This window comes from Kogia breviceps, chromosome 14, assembly GCF_026419965.1.
Source record: "Kogia breviceps isolate mKogBre1 chromosome 14, mKogBre1 haplotype 1, whole genome shotgun sequence".
NCBI lineage: Eukaryota > Metazoa > Chordata > Mammalia > Artiodactyla > Physeteridae > Kogia > Kogia breviceps.
The window spans coordinates 6,416,880-6,438,032 of record NC_081323.1 but is presented as its reverse complement, the minus strand read 5'-3'; the positions used below and the strand labels follow the sequence as shown (position 1 = coordinate 6,438,032).

Sequence of the window (21,153 nt, the reverse complement as noted above, 5' to 3'; positions counted from 1 at the left end):
GAGATGTTGGACCCCCAGTGAGGTAAGGAGGGCGTCCACGCAGGCGGAGAGGCAATGGTAGAGACCAAAATCAGTTCTGTACAGGGGGACTGATCAGCAAGTAAATTAAGGATGATGTGAGCCTGGTTTTTCACTTTCCGAGAAGTAAGGTACAAATATGGAAATGGAGAAAATCAAAGTGAACTTGTGTTGTTGGACTGGAATTAGAGGTTATTGGAATAGACTCATAGATTTTGACAGATAAATGAATGGACAGATGGATAGGTTCGTATGTGTGTTGTACCTACATACATTCCCCAGTTTGTCCACTGAGAATGTTTAGGAGCAGAAATACCAGCAATGAGCAAACCTAGCTCCCAGATTTTGGCTTCTAAGTACCAATATCCACTAAAAGAAACCAGAGCTTTGGAGAAAGGGCTGTTTCCTGTGCTGGGGAAGAAAAAGTACAAGACCCTGAAACATCGTTTTATGTAAGCATGTGCTCAATGAATGACAGAAATTCGTTTTTTTAAAAAATGAAGCCAAACAGAAAGGGTTCCCTCTGAAAACACTGAGGACACTTGGAGCATTTAAGTTAATAATGACAGTGACGGAGTAACAGCCCAATGACTAAAGTAGGAAACCAGGAGTCCATACAGGTACAGACAGACAGACAGGCAGACAAACAGTCCAGTGATAAATGGGATATTTACACAGTCTCAAAATTCCTCCCTTATAAAATACCTTTCAATTGCAATGGGGAACAGAGTAAGTGCCGAGGACAGCCCTGGCGGACCCCCACCATAATCTAACAATCAGAGGGAACGTTATCAGTGACGGGACAAAGTTAAATCGTGTGTTAACTGCTAGGGTGCAAGGCAACTTCACTTCTGGGATATATCGCTAGTGAAGATGCTTATCCTGATCCAATCGCGAGGAGACACCAGACAAACCCACAGTGAGGGACGTGCTACGAAATACAACACTGGACTGTCGTCCTCAACTGTCTGCAGGTCACAAGAGTCAGCACAAACTGAGGCAATGTCCTGAACTGAAGGAACATGACAACAGAATGCAACCTACAACCTTGACCTAGAACCCTTCACCACAAGGGACACTGTTGGGGCAACTGGGGTGAAACTTGAACAGAATCTGAGAGTTATTAGCTGATTTCCTGATTTTTATGGTTGTACCGTAGCTGTGTAGAAGAATTTCCTCTTTTGTACGAAATACGCACTAAAGTATCTGTGGGTAAGGGGACACACTTACCCTCAAATAGTTCAGGAAAAAAGAATCCAGTCCTGTATGTGCAAATTTTGTACGTTTTTATTGCCTCAAAATAACAAAAAAAAATGCAAAGTTACACTAAAAAGAATGAAATTATGTTAATACACTAAGAACGAGAAAGTTACAGACTGAAAAGATAGTTATTAAATTTTTTAAAGTTTATTCTTATTGAGTTTCCAACATGGTTTCTAACATTACATAGGCTTCACATGTACATTATATTTCTACTTCTGTATCCCCTATAGCATGCTCACCACCAAAAATTTAGTTTCCATCACCATACAGTTGATCCCTTTACCCATTTTACACAATCCCTCCCTTCCCCTTTGGTAACCGCTTCTCTGTTCTCTTTACCTACCCATTTGTTTCTGTTTGGTTTGGTATGTTCCTGTATTGGTTGGTTGGTTTTGTTTTTTCTATTTCATACATGAGTGAAATCATGCAGTATTTAGAAGATATTTGCAAATCACATATCCGATAAGGGGTTAATGTCCAAAATACATCAAGAACTCGTACAACTCAACAACAAAAAAAACCAAACAAACAACCCAATTAAAAAATGGGCAGAGGAGATGAATAGATTTTTCCCAAAGAAGACAATGACGAATTTTGTTTGTAAAAAAAGGAACGCATTGTAAATCAACTATACCTCAATTTAAAAAAATAAAATTTAAAAAACGCACACACAGACATGAGCATGTGTGCACGTGAGCACACACACACAAGTCTACAGTATTAATGGTGACTATCTCTGGATGGCAAGATTGGGTCTAGAATTTTTGTTGCTCTTGCTCCTCTGAATCCTCTAAAATTCACTACCAGGAGCAGGCATTCCTTTTGTGATGAGAAAGGGTTGCAGAAAGAGTTGATCGGCTTGGTTGTTCTCAATGCTTTTTTGGGTTCTCCGAGCATCTTGATTCTTCAGCCACAGCTTTGCAGAGCTCAAGGCTTCACACGGGCAGCAAAGTAGGACAGAGTAAGCTGCAGGAGACAGCGGGACTCTGCCTGTCAAGAGGTCTGCCTCATTTTGTCTGTTGCACAGAAGGTATCTCCAGAATCGTGCCAGGAGAAGCCCCCGTGACACTCACCCTCACAGCCAGCAGTGCTGTGTGTTGCCAGCATTAACCACTGGCGCCCCAGAGCAGCCTTCTTGGCTACCCTCAGAGCAATTTAAGGCCGGTACATATTCAACACGAGTTTCCACCGTGTAGGAAGCCAAGAGGTTGGGCGCTCTCTCTCGGGATCTCCATTCAGTCTGTTCTCCGGGGCTGAAGGCTGGGAACTGTTAACAAGACGCCCCTCTTTCCTCTCACTCACGGCCCGGAGAGGTGCTGGGGAGAAAGGCGTCTCTGGCTGCTCTCCCAAAGCTGCAGAACTAAGCAGCCCTCCCTGGTCCCCACACATCAGGAACTACATCAGCACCAAGAGGCCTTTGTGGACAGCACTGTGACAAGGTTTTAATGAATCCTATCTGGAATTTGGGGCAGATATTTTCATGAATTTTCAATAGAAAGATGGGTTAAAGTCAACTGCTTGTTTGGGACTGAATAATGGCAACATTTGAAAAGTCACTACAGAGCATCTCTAATATCTAGCTGATTACTGGAGTCACCGGGAGAAACTGAAAAACAGATCTGTGGGCTCCAATGCCCATCGCATGGGCCCCTGTAAGTCAGAGATGCTTGTGGAGTTGGCAGGGAGAGTGAGAAGGGACCTTCTTTTTCCACCCTACACACGGCAGCATCGTCTGCAATTTTTTTAAGCGAACATGCATTGATTTGATAATTCAGAAAACATAAGGAGGAAACAATAAACCATCATGAAAATTATTCCAACAGATTTGAATTTTCAGGTGGGGGATTTAAAGAGCAACCTCACACTTTGAGACTCAACTATTTGGCTCAAACTTAGTGGCTGCATCGAAAAGACAACGGACGACGCAAGGATGGTCATTCCTAATCATAGTATCGGGAACAATCTTCTTCACATTAGCGCAGCACTTTATTGTTTGTAAAGCCTCAGTGTGCGTTTTTATTTAAATAATAAATAACAGGTAGTACAGAAACAACCAGCAGCAGAATCCCCTGTGACGCTGGTCAACAATGCAGATTTCCTGGGTCCTCCGCGAGGCTTATGGAACCAGAAATCCTGGGGATGGGGGACGATATTATAACATCTTAAACACGCATCCCAGGGGGTTCTTGTGCACAGGGAAGTTCAAGAACAACTGAAGAGCGTGCTGAACCCCTTCGTAGGCAAGGCAGATAGGACCACCCACTTGCCCAAGGTCACATGGGGGTGAAGCAGGGGATCCTCCACTCCACCCCACTTTCCAAGAACCTTCAAAGCCACAGGGCAGCACAACCGCTCATGAATATGCTGGAAGCAGGTCCTGGAAAGTCTCTCTAGCCCTCCCGGCAGCTTCATCCAAGTGACAGAGACCGAACATCCTCTGGGGAAGACAAAGCGAATTCTCCCCAGCCTAGCATGAGCCAGATTCTTCCAGAACTTAGGTTCCCTTTGGACTACGAGGAAGTCCTTTCGGATGCACCACAGGAACTGGTTTTGGAAACGCAGCTTCTCAAGGTGACTTAACCCCTCACCACATCAGTTCTGGGAGCCCAGACTCAGCAGCAAGACTAGACGGGCGTGCACATGGCAGGAAGCTTGGCCGTGAGTCTCAAAGCTTAGAAATGGGCGGGGGGGTCTTAGAGGCAGAAATACAGTTGAGTTAAAGAAGATTTTTAAAGAACTGTCTTCCTTGAAAACATAAATGTACAGATTTATGTTCAACCCACAAGCTTTTCAGGAAGCCGTATTTACTGGTTCACAAGAAGCGGGCTGACTCTTAGGGAGAAAGTTTCCTTAACCTTCCAGCTCCGGGGTCAATGGGGACGTTTCACAGACTGAATTGGACCAGACACCTGAGCTCTAAACAGGTGAGTGTTGAAGGGCGCTGAACCAACTAACATAGACCCAGAAGTATGCAGGCCTCATGCCCCATCTTCTCAAAACCAAAGGTATTCTTTAGAAACAAGACACGATAGGCAGGATTCAGGAACGCAAGCCTCTCTCTTCTCTTCAGGCTACCACTAACCTCTGTGGCACTTTTGTGCAAAGTAGGAAAAGGAATTTTTTACTAAAGATACTTCCATCAGAAGGTTGTCATGATATGCTTGTCGGAATACTGTTTACTGCTTTCTGCTAGAAAATTACAGAAACAAACAAATAATTCTCTGAGGGCTATGACAGGCATGGCACACCCCTGGAACAGTGCAGTGTACAACCTCCACAACTGGACGTGGCAGCCCTGTATCATTCATCATTTTAACGGGGCTTGACCCTGAAAGAACAGTTACGGTGAAAGTAACGAGCTGCTCACTTACAGCAGGTTGCTGTTTCAGAACTCGCAGACTGTCGGGCTCAGTAAACACTAACACCACACTCTGCTTTCCAGATTGCAGGATTTCCACCCAGAAAGTGAAGCAGCGTTCACAAAGAGGTTTGCAGCTTGTAGGGACGGTAAAGTTTACAGAACACGGGGCACGCAGTAGGTGCACAGTAAGTGTGTGATTGTTTAATTCAGTAAAAAACGGATGTGCCCAAACCCCAAGAGAAGGCTCCTGCCGTATTTCCTTCCTAACAAACTTGGCCTCTAACTCTCAGAAAATCATGGATGACTTTGTGATTCTTGCCAAGCTCGACCATACGGCATTGTGCCAACTTCTGGTAGGAAAGGAGGACTTGGTGTTTTTTCCTTAGTTTTTAAATAACCAATTCAATCAGAGGAGAGGCAATCCTGCAAACTAGGACTTGTTGATGGCTCTTATAGATGCCATAGTCCCCTGTATGGATACTTAGAAAATACTGCAAAGTCCCAGCTCCCCAGAGATCAGCCCCAGGTGCTTCTGAAGTTGTTCCTTAATCTTGAAGCCTCCAGGGGCCTCCTGTCCTGAGGAGAGCGAGCTGGACGCGGCTGCCTTCCAAGCCCGGAAACAGCTTCCTTGAATTACTGAAATAATGTGGGCTGTTCCTCTCCCCCGCGAGAAGTTACCAGACTATTCCAGCAGCATTATTCCTCCAATCAGGCCAGCCAAGAAACGGAAGGGCGGAACCTAGCACACTTTCCGACACTGCTTGTGGTTCATAAAGTCACGCTAAAGGGGAGTGCAAATCTTTGCTTATGAAACAGCATCATTTTACCTGCAGAGAACTGGCCTCAACACTGAGAGAGAGAGAGACAGAGACAGAGAGAGAAGGAAAAACACAACACTTGAACAGAAACCAGGATCGATTTTTACTCCTTTCCATTTGACTATCATGTCAGAGAGCAGTGAAATTTTATCATTCGCTTTTTCTCAGGTTTTGGTTGAATTTGTTTTTAATCCTTGTACATTACCTCTTTGACCAAATGCTTCTTATGCCTGGAGTTGCTCCGTTTTTTTTTAATGTGGGGGGCAAAGAGCAATGACACCTTTTCACTGAGTGTTAAAAAAACGTTCACACTCAAAGTGAAAGCCAAGCTATTTTAAATGAAGCACTCATGACTGCATATGTGTTTCCAAACAGCAAAGGAACTGAGAAGAAAACAGCTGTACACAACTGACAACGGAAGCTGGCTCCATTTGTGTACACACGGAACATGATCGAATCCCCCCCTAACCCCATCCTGAGAGTGGAATCACGCAGATTGGCCACTGTTTGTTGGCTAAACAGGATAACTGTCCGGTCAAAACAGTGGGCTACAGAGTATAAAATAAAGAAAAACTTTTGTTGTAGCACTGGCGTCGGGCTAGAGGTATTTTCTGACCTGAGTATTCAGTGGAGATGCATTCCTTAAATTCCTTGGCCAATGGTAACAGCCCTCTTTCCTGGGTGGTGACGCCCTTACCGGGAAGATAAAGCCTTATCCTTGCCGCGGGACAGCCATTTCCACACCCACCAGAACCTGTTTGCAACTTAATGATCTTCAGCCTCTCAACGCCGTGTACTCCCCCGCCCCCAGAAATGGGCCCCAGGCCTGCTCTGGCTTGTTTAACTCCCTTCTCTCTGGAAGGCTAGGAAAGAAAACCACTGAACGGACAGGTCATTTTAAGCCGTGTTTTCCTCCTGTCCTGAAGAAAAAAAAGTAATGTGAAAATAGCGACTCAGCCTGTATTAATTCCCCTGCATTTTCTTCCCTTTATCGATTGTACCTTGACATCCAAGCTGAAACATAACAACACAACAAACCAAAATAAGCAAACGAAAAAAACCCCACAACAACAACAGGAAAAAACCAACAGGAGAGACACAAAGTCCATTTCTCTACCCTTAACTCTCAGCCACAACACTTATTGGTCAGAGCTCCTCAGCCTCCCGGGAACTAGAACCTCAGAGGCCCTCTGAGGTTTCATCAAAAATTCCAGGTCCTGGAAAGTCAGAGGGTCAAAATTTATGTTCTCAAGGTAACTCCATGGGAAATAAAGACCTCCGTAGTTCAGTACCTATGACAATATATTTTCTCATTATAAATATCACCAATTGGACCTAAACATTGTTGAGAAAGCCTTCTTCCCTTGAATGAATTTTAAACGTACTTTCTAGTCGACAGGAAATTGCTAGCATCATGGACCCTTCTGAATATATTCTCCCATTGTCATTCTCTCTCTCTCTCTCTCTCTCTCTCTCACACACACACACACACCACACTTTATTAAGCTGAACCATGTCTTCCGAAGCCAAATGCCAGGTATACTTAGACAGAGACCCTACAATCCCTGGAGAAGGATCACTTCAGTCACAAAGAAAAGCAAGATGTCACTACCTCTTTATTTCAGAACAAATGCTGACGAAATAAGGACTGTCGCTAAGGGGTTTCTTTCTTCACAAGGCACCACGTTCTGTGGGTGACCTACCTTCGTCTTCACACCAGGTCTCTCCCGTCTCTCCTGGAGGTGAGGTCTTCCTGTAGCCCTTCCTCTGCACAAAACGGCAACAACTCCCTCCAGCCTTTTCTCATCACAGAGCGACAGTCTCGTGCTTACCTGCACGAAGGCCTCGTGTTCACTGCCTCGGGCTCCCCGAGTTTAAAACAGGGAGGATAATGAGAGAACTTGGACTCCGGCGGCGTCACTGCAAAGAAAACGCCCTGCCCCGGGAGGTAACGAGGTAGTAAGAATCAAGTGGGGTATTTGTTACACCTGTCGGAAGCCTAGCAGGTGATTCTGATGCAGGTGGTCTGTGGGTTTTACTTGAAGACAGAGCTTCGTAAACTGGGCCGCGCCTGAGAACCATGGGGGTGGGAGGGGCAGGAGATCTTGTTAAAGATATAGATTCTGACTCAGTAGGTCTGGGGTGAGTCTAAACCCCACCTGGGTTTCTTACGAGTCCCCATGATATGGACGCTACTGGTCCACAGGCCACACTGTGTGATGGAAGGTCTCGCCATTCAAAGTGTGATACCCGGGCCAGCAACACTGACACCATCTGGGGGCTTGTTAAAAATGTACACGCTCGGGTCCCATTCCAGACCTGCTGCACTAGAATCTACATTTTATCAAGATTCCCCCGGTGATTCTTACACATCTTCTTAGTTTGAGAAGATGACATAGGAGAACTTCAGGATCAAATTCACAGAAAAGTTGTTTTCCGAGAAAGGTCGGAGAAGACCAAAAGCCACAAAAAAAAAAAAAAAAAGTTTTTTTTGATTCTGTGCCATTTGAAACCCAGATTAAAGGTAGGCCTGTATTAGAGGAGACAGAGTAACCTATTTAGAAACCAACTTCTGAAACCCCACCTCCCTCCCTACCAAAGAAAACCACAGGAATTCAACTTGAGCTCCACAGCGCTGAATGTTAACAGCTATCACATGCTGTCACCTCTCCTTGTTTTCATTACTTCTCTCTGGTCATTAGGTCAACCAATTGAGGGACCAGTGGATTACCGTCGTTCTGGAGACAGATGGCTTCGATGGTAAAGGTAGATTGGTAAAGCCCAGTACCCTCAGTCAGAAGGCAAAGCAGAACCATACTTTTCGACCTCCACTGCTCCTTATGAAGATTCTGGCTGCGTTTGCTGTCTAGGGAGGTCTGAAAGGGGCAGATGTAACCACTTCTATAAACTCAGTACCTAGCAAAGCATGTAACACGTTATAAGGATAATTTAAGCAATGTTGGTTGAAGCTGTTTATTCTAAGAATCAAAACAGTAACTTGCTAAACAAGTAAAAACCAAAAGAAGACATTCAGCTGTCCAGGTTTCTAGAAACCAAAAAGAACGGGGAAAACAGCCTCAAGTCCAAAAAAAAAAAAAAAAAAAAAAACAAAGAAAAGAAAGAATTAAAACAAAATTTTAACTAGATAATCAGGCTCTAACAGAATCCGGGATCACCAGGAGCTCCCAAAAGCACTTGGAATCAGGGAGGTCCTATGTTTAAGCTCCTTATTTCCTTCAGCTTCGTTTTCTTGGAGCAGAGTTTTCCTGTGATGAATGAATATTTTGACTTGGTGATTGATTAATCACAGCTATACTGGAAGACCTGCCTGCATGTTTCCTCCCACAGAATCCTGCAACAGCTTCCCCGATGCCACAAACTGCAAAACGGGGTCTCCCAAAATTGTTTTCACTGACAACCAGCCAGGCAGTTGAGCATGGAAATCTCCACATGAGACATCTATAATTATAGTTCCTTCTAAAAATAAATGGGCCATCTTCTGTTTGTCCTTTAATGTTGAGAGAAGGGCAGAACTTTCCCCCAAAGTCTTTAGTTTGAAAATATCGGTCTTTATACGCATCACCACTCATTCTTTCCCTGAGCCCTTCATGATGCTTTAGGGGAGCTTTGAAAACTTAAATTCCTAACAGTAAGTCCTTCTGAAAGGAGAGTTTCCTAAATTCATTGATCATCTTGTGCCAAGCTCACTGGATCCGGACAAATTAAACACAGTAAAGATTTCTAGGCCAATTCAGAGTACATTCTCTAAAAATTCAGAAAGCTTTTCTTAAACTCCAAGACAAAGAAATGAGAGAAAGGTAGGAAGGACAGGAGCGAGGAAGGGAGAGAGGAAGGGCTGGTGAGAGAGAGAGAATAAATTATGTAAAATATATATTTCCAAATCCGAAAAGACAAAACAATTCAACTAACATATATTAACCTTTATTCTATAACAGACATAAATAATTTTATGAATTCATATGACCTATACAAAAGACAAAATAAGATATTGCACTAAGTTTAGCTTGGGCTATTTGGATTTCGTATTAACTAAACAGATAAATCTATACAATTTAAGGAGTTAAGGCAAAACCAGATGATACTTCAAACACAACAGGAGGTTTGAAAAATAGGTATAATTAAAAACAAGGGCATTCCCATCTCCAGTTAATAAAGTGGTCATGTCTAAGGGAGAAAACATCCCTTAGGTTCTTAAAAAGTGGTTTTTATCGATCACGTTAATTAAAGTGAGAAATAAAGTGTAAGATTTCCCGCGGAGGAGAGCTGTTTTGCGGAGGTTTGAGGATTGAGCACTTAGAATTCAGGTAAGCAACTTTTTCCTTGTTAGATTTATGATCTATTCTTCCTATCAGAAAATATAATTTGGAAAATATGACTCTTTCACATATATAATTAAAATACAACTATGAAGCATTTTTTTTAAAGGGAAGTCCTGATGGTGACCTCATAGAGTAAATCTGCAGACAAGCCATTACCCTATTTGTAGAGAAGACACAAAGCCAGCAGTTACGTTAAGAAATCCAAGAAAACTAATTCCAAAGCAATAAAAACAAGTGAAACCAGTATATCAACACAGCACACAATTCTTTGGCAGTATCACACAAATCGTTGATTGAAGTCAGAACTCTTATACAGTTCTCTAATTCTCAGACCCGGTTGCCGGTCTTTGAAAACTAACTAAATAAAATGCCACATCTGCAACGAATTCAGTAATTCCAGGAAATTAAATTCAGAGTAAACCTTGCAGACAGCTTTGAATTGTTACACTTAGGCATAGATGGGTATCAACTGCTGTGAGTCCCGATCCAAGTACACTGAAACGCACAGGCACAAAAATAATCTGCGGAGCTCAGTACTGCTTCAGACAGGCCTAGCATCCTTACAGAGAATCCATATTCACCCATGAGAAACCAAGAAAAGACATCAATCCGATGATGAGGAAATGATCTTCCAGGAACTCAGGGGTGGGCCGCCCCTCACCTGGATGAACATCGCGAAGAAATCAAATTCTATAGGGGGAACACCAGAAAGCCAGAGAACGTGGAATACTGCCAGCCTCCAACCAAGTTACCTTTCTCCAGTTTCAGGTAAACTTTATCCTCTTTATCCAGGTAGAGCAGGACCCCATTCGTGGCAGCCTCACGTGTAACGTCTTTATCCCCAGCGAAGGCAGATATTACTGGTTTTCCATTTAACATCAGGTTAACCTACAAGGAAAAAAAAAAACAAACAAACCACTGAAAATCTCTCTCTAAAGTCAAAACAAATGGATGAATAAAACAAAACAGAAACAGACTCACAGTTACAGAGAACAAACTAGGGTTAGCAGTGAGGGGAGGGAAGTGGAGAGGAAGATAGGGTAGGGAATTAAGAAGTAAAAACCACTATGTATCAGATAAATTGGCTACAAGAATACATTGCACAGCACAGGGAAATACAGACATTATTTTATAATAGCTTTAAATGGAATATAATCTATAAAAATGTTGACTCACTATGTTGTACACCTGAAACTAATATTGTGGATGAAAGAAAGAAAAGAAAAAAGAAAAGAGAAAGAAAGGAAGGAAGGAAGAAAGAAAGAAAGAAAGAAAGAAAGAAAGAAAGAAAGAAAGAAAGAAAGAAAGAAAGAAAGAAAGAAAGAAAGAAAGAAAGAAAGAAAAGAAAAAGGGAAGGAGAAAAGAAAGAAGGAAAGGGAGAAAGAAAAAAAAGAAAGGAAGTCAAAGCATCTAGGAGGGGCAGGGGGGTGAAAAATTATGTCTAAAATGACCAACCTGGTAAAATAACTGATGTTCAGTAAATATATCCCTTTCGTTTCAAATTAGCAGATAGTGGCGGCTAGGCTTAGTATGATCTTACCGAGCTGATCTTTTTTAATTAAAAAAAAGTTTTTCAAAAATTTCTCCCATAGAAATGTCCTCAGATGCTCACAAAAGAATACCATCCATGGAGAGCAACCTAGCCACGTGAAAACTGGCTTCCCTTCAGCATATAACTTAAGCCTACTATTGAATACTTTATTTACCTCTCGTATTCAATAGCAAGTTTTTGGCAATGACGCGAGCCTATGGCTTCCCAGTACATTAGCAAAAAGAGCCCCAGGGCCCTTTGCTCTGAGAAACCCAGGTCCAGCAAGGTTCTGCTAACATCGTTGCAGGTCTACTGTACCGCTGAGACAAGCTGAGTGCTAAAAATCAGTTGAAATTATGGAATGTGTGTGTTGTGGTTTCTTTATTTTCCCTGATAAGAAATGTGTTATTAAAAATAATAACCACCACTGAGGATTTTAACGATGGATAATTAGCAAAGAATCAAATCAGATTTATTCCCTTCTCTCCATACTACAATTTTGATTATACTGTGTTAAACATTACAAAAATTTCTAAATGTTGGGGCTTGGGAAAAGCTTTTCCATGGAAGTAAATTTGTTTACTAGATATTCATTCCTTTTATGTTAAAAATAATATTGAATAAACTAAATCTGAGACCTATCAATTTATCCCTTCACTAGGATATATAAAAGTAGTAGATAAGTGTGTAATCTATCATTCACATGGACATAGTATATACAATACAAACACTGAACATACGATAAAAAGTTATCCTAGAATTCCGTAGACATGTATTGGCGTTATTGGGTGCTGGCATATTAAAATACTATAGGAACTAGCTTCATCACTGTCCTTGAGTGTAAATTCAAGCCCGTTCCTTAGAAAGCACGACACAAAATATATTAACTGTGAAACTGCAGTTGGTAAGAATTCACCAACATCAGAGTAACTGAGGATAAACTACTTAGAGGATAAGCACAGCACATCGTTTCTTTAAAAGTATATTGAATAATTGTTCCTTCACAGATTTATTCTCAGTCGTTAACTGTAGCTCATAATTTTAACGATGACAGCAAATTTTATTTATTTAGTAGTTACTTGTAAAGCTCTGATAATCTTACTAGTTTTTTTCTTACAAGTTCAGGTAGTTTTTGCACATGCGTCAAAAGCTATCAAGATCTTATAAAGAGATTTGTGTCACTGAAGTTTTACTAAGCAATATTTTTTAAGTGACGTTGTTATTAAGGTAATAAGTTCAATTGCTTATTCTTCTATATGCTTCTTGTCACATTCCTTAATAGATGTTATTGGAAATTAAGTGTTTTAAAAATAAACTACTATAAAGATGGTTGTTTATTTTTACAATGAAAACGCATCTTTGGATAAATACTTACATACATAACCCACTGCTGATAAACACTGTCGCTTGAGGGTACAGAGAGAACAGGTCGAAAGACATACCTGGATTGTTTGGCTCTGGTAGACTTTAATTACGTGAAAACTGAAACTGTAAATTCCTTTCCTTGGTGCTACAAAGACAGACTCCAGGGTGAAAAAGTTACCCACATTTACTAGGATCTACAAATAAAAAGAATAAACAACAGTCAATTATTACAATATTCTCTTCTGTAAGTAAAATAAGTTTTCCTCCTTCCCTTTTCTTTTCCTTTCTTTTTCTTTCTTTCTTAGGAAAGAAAACTAACTTTTAAAACCATAGAAAATAAAACATTGAGTTCTCTTCCTTTTTTCTTTGGTGACTTGGAAAATGGATTTGTATATTGGAAGGTTCTTCTGCCTTTTAAATGGTGTAAGAAAAAATAAAGTAACAGCTTTGTAGTCATGCCTCAATTCCAGCGAGGCCCAATGGTTCTGGAAATATCTAGAAATACGTGAAGGCTTATAAATATTAGCTTTACCTTGAGAGTCAGATAAAAGGCCTCTGCCACGTATTTACGCGTCCACCCTCGACGAGCCTTCACAGTGTCCAGAGGTGACGTGTCCAAGCCAGCCAACCGCAGCCATGGGCTCTCTGCAGTCATTCCCGGACACACCACACAGAGGCCTGGACACTCCCTCCACCGTGTGACATAATCCATGACACGGAACAGTTGGTACACAGAGTGAGCTGAATGCCCAGCCCTCCTCTGAGGCTCCGCCGAACCTCTGCTAAGCCCCACGGCCATTTGTTTCATTCCTATGCCATCCAGGCCTTAATTATAATATTTTGGCAACGACTCAGGCTTCGCGGGCTGCCAAAGAGTAGAGACTGCGAAACAGGTGGTCTTCCTGTGCTCCTCCCAGGGTTACCCATTATCCATTCCCTTATCAATCGCCTGCTCTTTATTTAAAGTTCAAGGGGCAAAAACGAAGAGTGAAATAAAGCACTGGTTCCCCAGAAAACACTGTATGCACTCTGTATCCCGAGATGTTCGGCTTGATTCTACTGGTTATGAAATTAGCTCTGAATCTCAATAAGTGACCTCATAAGCTAAACGTCACATAGGTATGACCCTTCCTATGAAAAAGAGCAGGAGAATGTATGTGTGTGTGTGTGTGTGTGTGTGTGTGTGTGTGTGTGTATTGCAGGGGCGGAGGGCAGGATGTAACTAGGGTTTCTTCCATTTCTCCCCAAGAAATAAATCTATAAGTAGCATTCAAAAAAAATCAGATGTCCTTATAAAGCTACATTTCCCCTATATCAATGGCAATCTGCTACTACCTCTTGTAAACACTACATTCATGCTAATATTAAGCCCTTTGCCTAATTCCCTAAAGACATACTATTGCCTGTGAGCGGTGCATCAGAATTATAGTGATGGTCAGGTAGATGTACCAGGCTCAACCCCCAAATTAAAACGTATGTTTGTGTATCATTTTATTCTGAGATTACACCTTTTTCCAAGTAAGCATCAGATTTCTTTCTCTGACCCGATGATCAATGGTCTTTCAACAACAAGTCACAAGCTACGCAATAATTCCTAAGAGAGATTTTACAAAGATTTGTTTAAGCACATTTAAAATAATTTGAGGTACTTAGCAGGGACTTCCTGAATCAGATACAAGTACATAATTCATTAGCAATAATGGAACTGGTTGATTAGTGTTGACTACACATAAGGCTGGATGTTGACTCTACATTGCAATTAGAGCATCCAGGCACATTGAGATTTATAACTAAACATGTCTTGTTGTCTCTAAGATGCATGGGCACCCGGAACAGAAGAACAAACCCTTCTCCTCTTCTAACTGACAGAAAGGTCACTGAAAAGAGTGCACTGTACAGAGGACAGTGCAATGTCCACAGCATTTAATTAATGCACTGACATACAAACCAGGGGTCGTGCTAGACTTCATTTCCATCAAGATGGAAAATACTGCACCAAAACCCCAAAGGGGCTGCTTAATTCTTTTAAAATGATGGCTATTCAATAGGAAGCCCCAGAGAGGCATTCTCTGTCTTTGGCCAGCTGGAGAGTATATTACTTAGGAACAATGAAGTAAGGAATAGAAATGTCACCTCATCCCTTCCCTGGCACGTCCTGCAGCACCACTTAACCTGTGCTCTTGCCCATGCAGCACACAACTGTGAACTACACATACCACTTTGGAATTTAAAAGACTCTGGGCGCTGTTGACATTGAAATGATACCCCTGAAGTCTGATTTCAGTTTTAAGACTCCTTGCTAAGCTGATATCTTGGGGTTTCTCATCAGCCAAATCCCAGAGCTCCAGATGGGTTAAAAAAAAAAAAAAAAAAAAAAAAGCCACAGCTTTCATCAGTTCCTCCCCCACCCCCTATCCTCAGCCCTCAAGTCTGTCTTTCCCCACTAATTTGCACGTCTCTGGAAGGACCGGAGCAGGGGAAGGGAGAACGGCTCTCCAGCGCTTCCCTATGGGAGCTCAGTGCGGCTGCCCGATTCCTTTTCCTCTCCTTCTCTCAACTTTTCTCCAAGTAGCAGAGAAGGGCTTTCCGCTGCAGCGGTACCTGCAATGTATATGGGGATCCTGGCGGCGGAAAGGTGGGCGAGACGAGACCGGGGCCACAGCTTCCCACACTCTCCAGCCACCCACGAGATCTCTGCAGAGATCTCTTTGGGGAGCCCCCGGAGCTCTCTTTGGGGAGACGCTTCTCCACCTGGGAGAAACAAATCATTTATCCAGCATCAGAGAGAGTACTGTGCCCGAGAATGGCCTCGGCGGCACCCGCAGAGGAATCTGAGCCAGGGGGCCAAGCTCTGGCCAAGAGATTTCGAGGTCCAGGGACCAGGATCCTGCCAGCTCCTATGGACCTGTTGCCGTTAAACTTGTGCTGAGCTCTCGACGCCCGGCTCCGCACCCCCGGCCTCTCTCCCACCACCCCAGCAGCTCTTCCGGAGGCCAAGAGGGAATATGGGCCGAGGGGCGCGGCGGTGGCGGGAGAGGCATCAGAAGTTTCAGACCAAGACCTCTGGGGAGGCGAGTGCCGAAACGATCCCCCAAATCGCAATCAGAGCAGCTCAACCCGGGCCTGAGCCGCCTGGACACCCACCGCCCCTCCCGCCCGCAGACTCCTGACCCCCCGCCCCCCTCGGGGGCTGACCTGGTCGAAGTAAATGATGCGCGTCTTGTTGCTCATCTCCGACGGCTCGTGGTTGGTGCTCCGCACCGCCGAGAAGGCGACCTTGGAGTTGGCCGCCCGGACCGAGATGCCCAGAGGGGAGGAGGAGGAGCCCTTGGAGTCCGTGGCCGGGTTCGAGTCGCACACCACGAGGCACTTGCCTTCCAGCACGATGGGCTCCGTGTCGTTCTGCGCCCAGACAGGCAGCCCGGGCAGAGCGAGGGCCAGCAGCACGGCTGGCACCACGGACAGCGCCCGGGCCCCGGAGCCCATGGTGAGCCTCGTGGGCAGCCGGCAGGCGCTCCTGCCGGCCCGCGTCGCCTCCTACCCCGGGAGCCCGGAGCTCGGGAAGATGCCCGCGGCTAGACCGACAGCGCTGCGGGGACGGCGGCGGCGGCGCGCGCACTTCCAAGCCTGTGGTTTGAAGTCAGAGTCTCCCCTCGCGCTCCCTCGCTGGCTCTGCTCCCTTTGTCCTTTACGGAGCTCATGCAGAACCCCCTACACCCCACCCTCCTCCGCCCAAGAATCAGCCCTGCCTGGGGCCCCTGCACCCACCCTTGTTCCTGGACATCTAGAAGTCACCAAACCCTTACATTCACACCTCAAAGAGGAAAATGATAAATTAAACCCAAGCACCCCCGGGGGAACCACGAAGCAGGAAAAACGGAGGGGACTCAGAGAAGCCACGGGGACGGTGGATGCCGAGCGGTGCCCGTGTCGGTCCAGTACGCGTCTGGCTCGCGGCAGGGACGAATTACAGAAGCCGAAGGTGTTTCCCGGATTGGGAAGAACGCGAGGCTGTGTTCACGGCCAGGTCTCTAGCGACGCTCAGTTTCGCTTAGCCAGAAATTCCCCAAAGCTTGGTGTCTCTCGGAAGTCGGCAGCTACGCATTGGCTAGCCGGGTCCCCAGCACGGAAAGCACGAATTCGCGGGAGCAGTTCTCAGGTGCAGGGCGGCTCGGCCGGCGGGGTCCTCTCCTGCCTCGGCCGCACGCCCGGAGTCCCTGCGCACAACTTTCTCTGTCCTCGCGCAGCCGGAAGAGCGCGAGGCGGGCACACGCGCGCTATTTATAGGAGCGCACGTCCGGCTGGGGTTGGCTTCTAGCTCAGCCCGCCGGCTCCCGGGAAAGGGGAAGAAGGAGTCCGGTGACCCCGACTGAGCAGCTCCTGCCTGGCGCTTAACGCACCCCGGGGCAAGCGGGGCGCAGAGCACTGCTGGCTGCCAAGGTCTGAGGCCACCCAGCCCCGGGAGGGGCTCCCCAGCAGGGAGACCGTACCCAGGGAGAGGCGCCCACCGCCCTGCGCCTGGCCCAGCTCCGCGCCTGCTCGCTCCCTCCTCGGTCTGGGCCGGCGGGGGGGGCCGAGGCTCCCCTCGGCCCTCCCGAGCACCGGACTCCGCCGCCGAGCGCCCTCCGAGCGGAGCGCGGCGCTGCCAGCCCCGGTTGCGAAGCTGGATGGGCGGCAGCGGCCTCGCGCGGCGCGCTGCTTGGCACCTGGGGACCCACGCCGCCGTCCCGACCGCGCCTGGCCCAGAGCCTGCCTCCCCAAGCCCTGGGGCCTGGCGAGCTCCGGGAAGCCTTGGCACGGACCAAAGCCGCTGGGGGCCGCTGGGAGGAGGTGCCTGAGGCCTTCCGCTCCGGGAAGAGGAGCCTCAAAAGCTTCAGGGCGCGCCTTCCCACCCACACCGCGAATCCACCCCAGGCAAGGCCAGAAAAAGAGAGAGGGAGTTAACTCAGCAAGAATCAGTCCTCTGGAAGCTTTCCCCTAAAAAAAGCTAACCCCCTCCTGAGAATACCGCCCCTTTCTCCCTCTTGATGTTCCCCGCCCTCCCCCGCTGTGCCACCCCATTGCCATCTTGGCCTCTGATTGGCAAGGTTTATCTTCCTCTTCCGCAGCCATCACCGGGAGGGAAAGGCTTGTCTCTGTGACAGGCTGCGTGAACTTGGTCAAGTCACTTACCCTTTCTGAGAGGGAGGGGCTCCACTAATTAAGGTCCCATCAGCCCGCGGTTTCTATGATGTTTGGAGTGATGTCACTCCCTTCCCAAATTCCTTTCAGTGTCCCAGCTGCCAGAGGACAGGCCCCCCGATCTTTAATCAAAACAGCATCCCCATCAGCCATTCGGAGCTCCTAGAAATGCACTGACTAATTATTCATTGAAGGGGTGTTTATTGAGCATTGTCTCCCGGATAGATGGCTTTCTAGTCCTTCCTGAAAGAAGAACAGCCTCCTTAGCATGGATTCAAGTCCCTCCACAACAGAAGCCAGACCTGCATCTCCAGGCTTGTCCCCTCATAAGGCCCTTCCAGAGGGCTGGGTGTTGAGCCATAAGCATTGCACTGCAGCTCCAACTGTTAAAATAGTAAATACTCCTACTGGTTGGCATTTCCCTAGCCCTTAGCTCCCTATAACCTTGCAGCTAAAGAGTTGGTGCCTGGAGCCAAAGGGGCCTCCAGATTCTCCTCCAATGGGGCCAGTATCAGTTCTGATTGGCAGGTGCTCCTGCTGTGCTATTTGTAACAATGTTGAATGTCACTAATCTAAGCTACAACCAAAAAGAGTGAACTGGTGCCTTCTGAAAGTGGCCACCATTTCCCCCACCCCAAGCCTAGGGTAGCTTTTCACCTGAACCCTTGCTGCACTTTGCAACTCTCTCCCGGCTTCTACCACAGTCTGCCTGGACAGCAGCTGAGATTTCTTCTCCATCGATGCTGCCTTTGGAGGACAGGGCCTGATCTAATTTGGTTCCCAGTTTGCATAAGTAATTTGCCTTCCTTGTCCAAAACAGCTGTTTAGTAACTAAGACCTGGGCTGTTCAATTTCAGGCTGGAAGGAGTTTGAGAAAAAAGTCAACAATTCTGTTGACTACAGAATTGTTAAATTGTCAATAAGTTGTCTTCCCTACCAACCCTAATATATTCTCTCTGTGTCCTTTTCTTCTCTAGGCATTTTTCTTTCTGCAAGAACTCAGATTTAAAGAAACTTCTTCTCTCCCTCCTCTTTTCCTCTCCAAAAGTACTCATTTCCTAGCCTCCTAATCCAGCAGAGTGACCGTATTAGGGACTCAATAATTGATTGTGAAATGACTGGCTCTCCAGATAGAATGTCAGTATCAGTCATTCACCTTATAGTATAAACTGGTTTAAATAAATCTCTCTCTGTAAAATTTAAATTCAGTCCTCCTGGGTAACTGGAGATGAAAGTCTTGGCTCCTTACTAAAAGATGTTCCCCTATTCAGGGTGTTCTAAAGATGTGGAACACCACATTTTCTTTTGACTCCTACTGAGATAAGCTATCTGATATTGTAAAGCACAGGGTCCTGTCTCCCTTTCCCACCATGGGTGATTGAACAAGGATAGCCCCCTGTATTCTAGGGCTGTCAATCCATTTGATGCCAGAGATCCGTGGCTCCTATGTCCTGACTCCGCCAGATAAGGTGGGGCTGCTAGATTTTCTCTCTCTAGGATCTGAATGGGACACTGATATGGCTTCCAGTAAGCACTGGGTCCTGCTAGAGGAGAGGTCTATAGTCTCCTGAACTGGCCATCTAAGGGCCATGTGCGAGTTTAAGCAGAGGAGCATGCTGGAAGAAATAGGAAGACTGACCACACTTGTAGACTGGAGCCGATTCTCTGCACTTCTGAGAAATGGAAGGGGTGAGAGAGTGAACAGTAAATCTCCAGCTTGTTAACTCCTACTCACAAGACATCCAGCAACCTTGAGTTTCTTGAGAGCCTCCTGCATCCTTGTAATAAAATTTATTTCACTTGAGCTCGTTTTAGTAACCTGCTACTGTTCCTTGCCATCCAGAATCCTTGTTAGCACAATGTCCCAGAAATCATACCCCATAAGCCCATGCATCTCCTGCCAAAAGACATGAACAAATCCATTCCCCTAGCTGTGGGAAATGTTTTCCTAACATTTGGGGAACGGAAGCATCACCTGCTGCCCAGCCCTACTCCAGCCCCAGCATCCCCAGGAGGAAAGAAACAGGATCAAGTCCAAGTTTCATTCCAGCCACAGCACAGATCTCTCTCCCTCCCTCCCTCCCTTCCTTCCTCCTTCCTCCCTCCCTCTCACTTTCTTTCTTTCTCTCTCTTTCTTTCTTTCTTTTTGAAGATGTACTATTTTTAAAACCTAGTTGTGATTGTGACCCAAATGTTTCACTTTCCTGAGATTCCCAGATTGCATTTGATGCTAGGAGTTTTGTTGCTAGACCTTTAGCAATTTCACTTCTCTGCGCTTGTGCTCAACTTAAAGTAAACTAGTAGAAGTAAATTAAATTCTGAACTGGTCTTGCATGGGAAAGCAATACTCCTGTGGTCAGTAACATCCCACTGTATTTACATACCTCACCTTCTTTACCCATTCATCCATCCACTCACGGACATTGAGGTCGCTTCCGTGTCTTGGCTCTTGTGAATTGTAGCGCTATGAACACTGGGGTGCACGTGTTATCTTTTCGAATTAGAGTTTTCATCTTTTCCAGATATATGTCCAGAAGTGGGATTGCTAGATCGTATGGTAACTTTATTTTTAGTTTCTCAAGGAACCTTCAGACTGCTTTCCATAGTGGATGCACCAATTTACATTCCCATCAACAGTGTAGGAGGGTTCCCTTTTCTCCAGATCCTCACCAGCATTTATTATTTGTAGGCTTTTTGACGATGGCCTTTCTGACTGGTGTGCGGCGATACCTCATCGTAGTTTGGATTTGCATTGCCCTAATGATTAGCGATGTTGAGCATCCTTTCACGTCCCTGTTGACCATCTGTTTGCCTTCCTTGTAGAAATGCCTATTTAGGTCTTCAGGCCATCTTTTGATTAAGTTGTTTGTTATTTTTGATAGGGGGCGTGAAATGTTTCATCCATGCTTACGTCCAAGAAAGGGAGGCCAGGGCTTCCCTGGTGGCGCAGTGGTTGAGAATCCGCCTGCCGATGCAGGGGACACGGGTTCGTGCCCCGGTCTGGGAAGATCCCACATGCCGCAGAGCGGCTGGGCCCGTGAGCCATGGCCACTGAGCCTGCGCGTCCGGAGCCTGTGCTCCGCAACGGGAGAGGCCACAACAGTGAGAGGCCCGCGTACCACAAAAAAAAAAAAAAAAAAAGAAAGAAAGGGAGGCCAATGAGGCAAGGGGGATTTACTGGAAGGACCGTATCTCATGGAGTCCAAGGGCAAAACTGACCCTTGGGAATGTTATGAAGCCTTGTGGATAACCCAAAATGTTGCCTTTCCTCTATCT

General features: G+C 45.6%; 1 protein-coding gene across 1 annotated transcript; it reads right to left on the bottom strand.

Moving 5' to 3' along the window:
• Positions 1–7,960: 7,960 nt before the first annotated feature.
• Positions 7,961–16,987, bottom strand: CBLN4 (cerebellin 4 precursor). The gene is made up of 3 exons (XM_059039193.2): positions 15,892–16,987; positions 12,774–12,890; positions 7,961–10,688 (listed from the first exon to the last, which is right to left on the bottom strand). The coding sequence occupies exons 1-3, from the start codon at positions 16,180–16,182 to the stop codon at positions 10,491–10,493; spliced, it is 606 nt and encodes a 201-aa protein (XP_058895176.1). The 5' UTR covers positions 16,183–16,987; the 3' UTR covers positions 7,961–10,490.
• Positions 16,988–21,153: the final 4,166 nt, after the last annotated feature.

Bases quoted from the DNA above. Each gene is read 5' to 3' on its own strand.
- CBLN4 (XM_059039193.2), bottom strand. From the start codon at position 16,182: ATGGGCTCCGGGGCCCGGGCGCTGTCCGTGGTGCCAGCCGTGCTGCTG. The intron at 12,891-15,891 runs GTCAGCCCCCGA...TTTTATTTGTAG, and splicing joins GCATCATTTACTTCGACCAG to ATCCTAGTAAATGTGGGTAA. The intron at 10,689-12,773 runs GTATGTCTTTCG...TTTTCCTTGTAG, and splicing joins ACCAGAGCCAAACAATCCAG to GTTAACCTGATGTTAAATGG.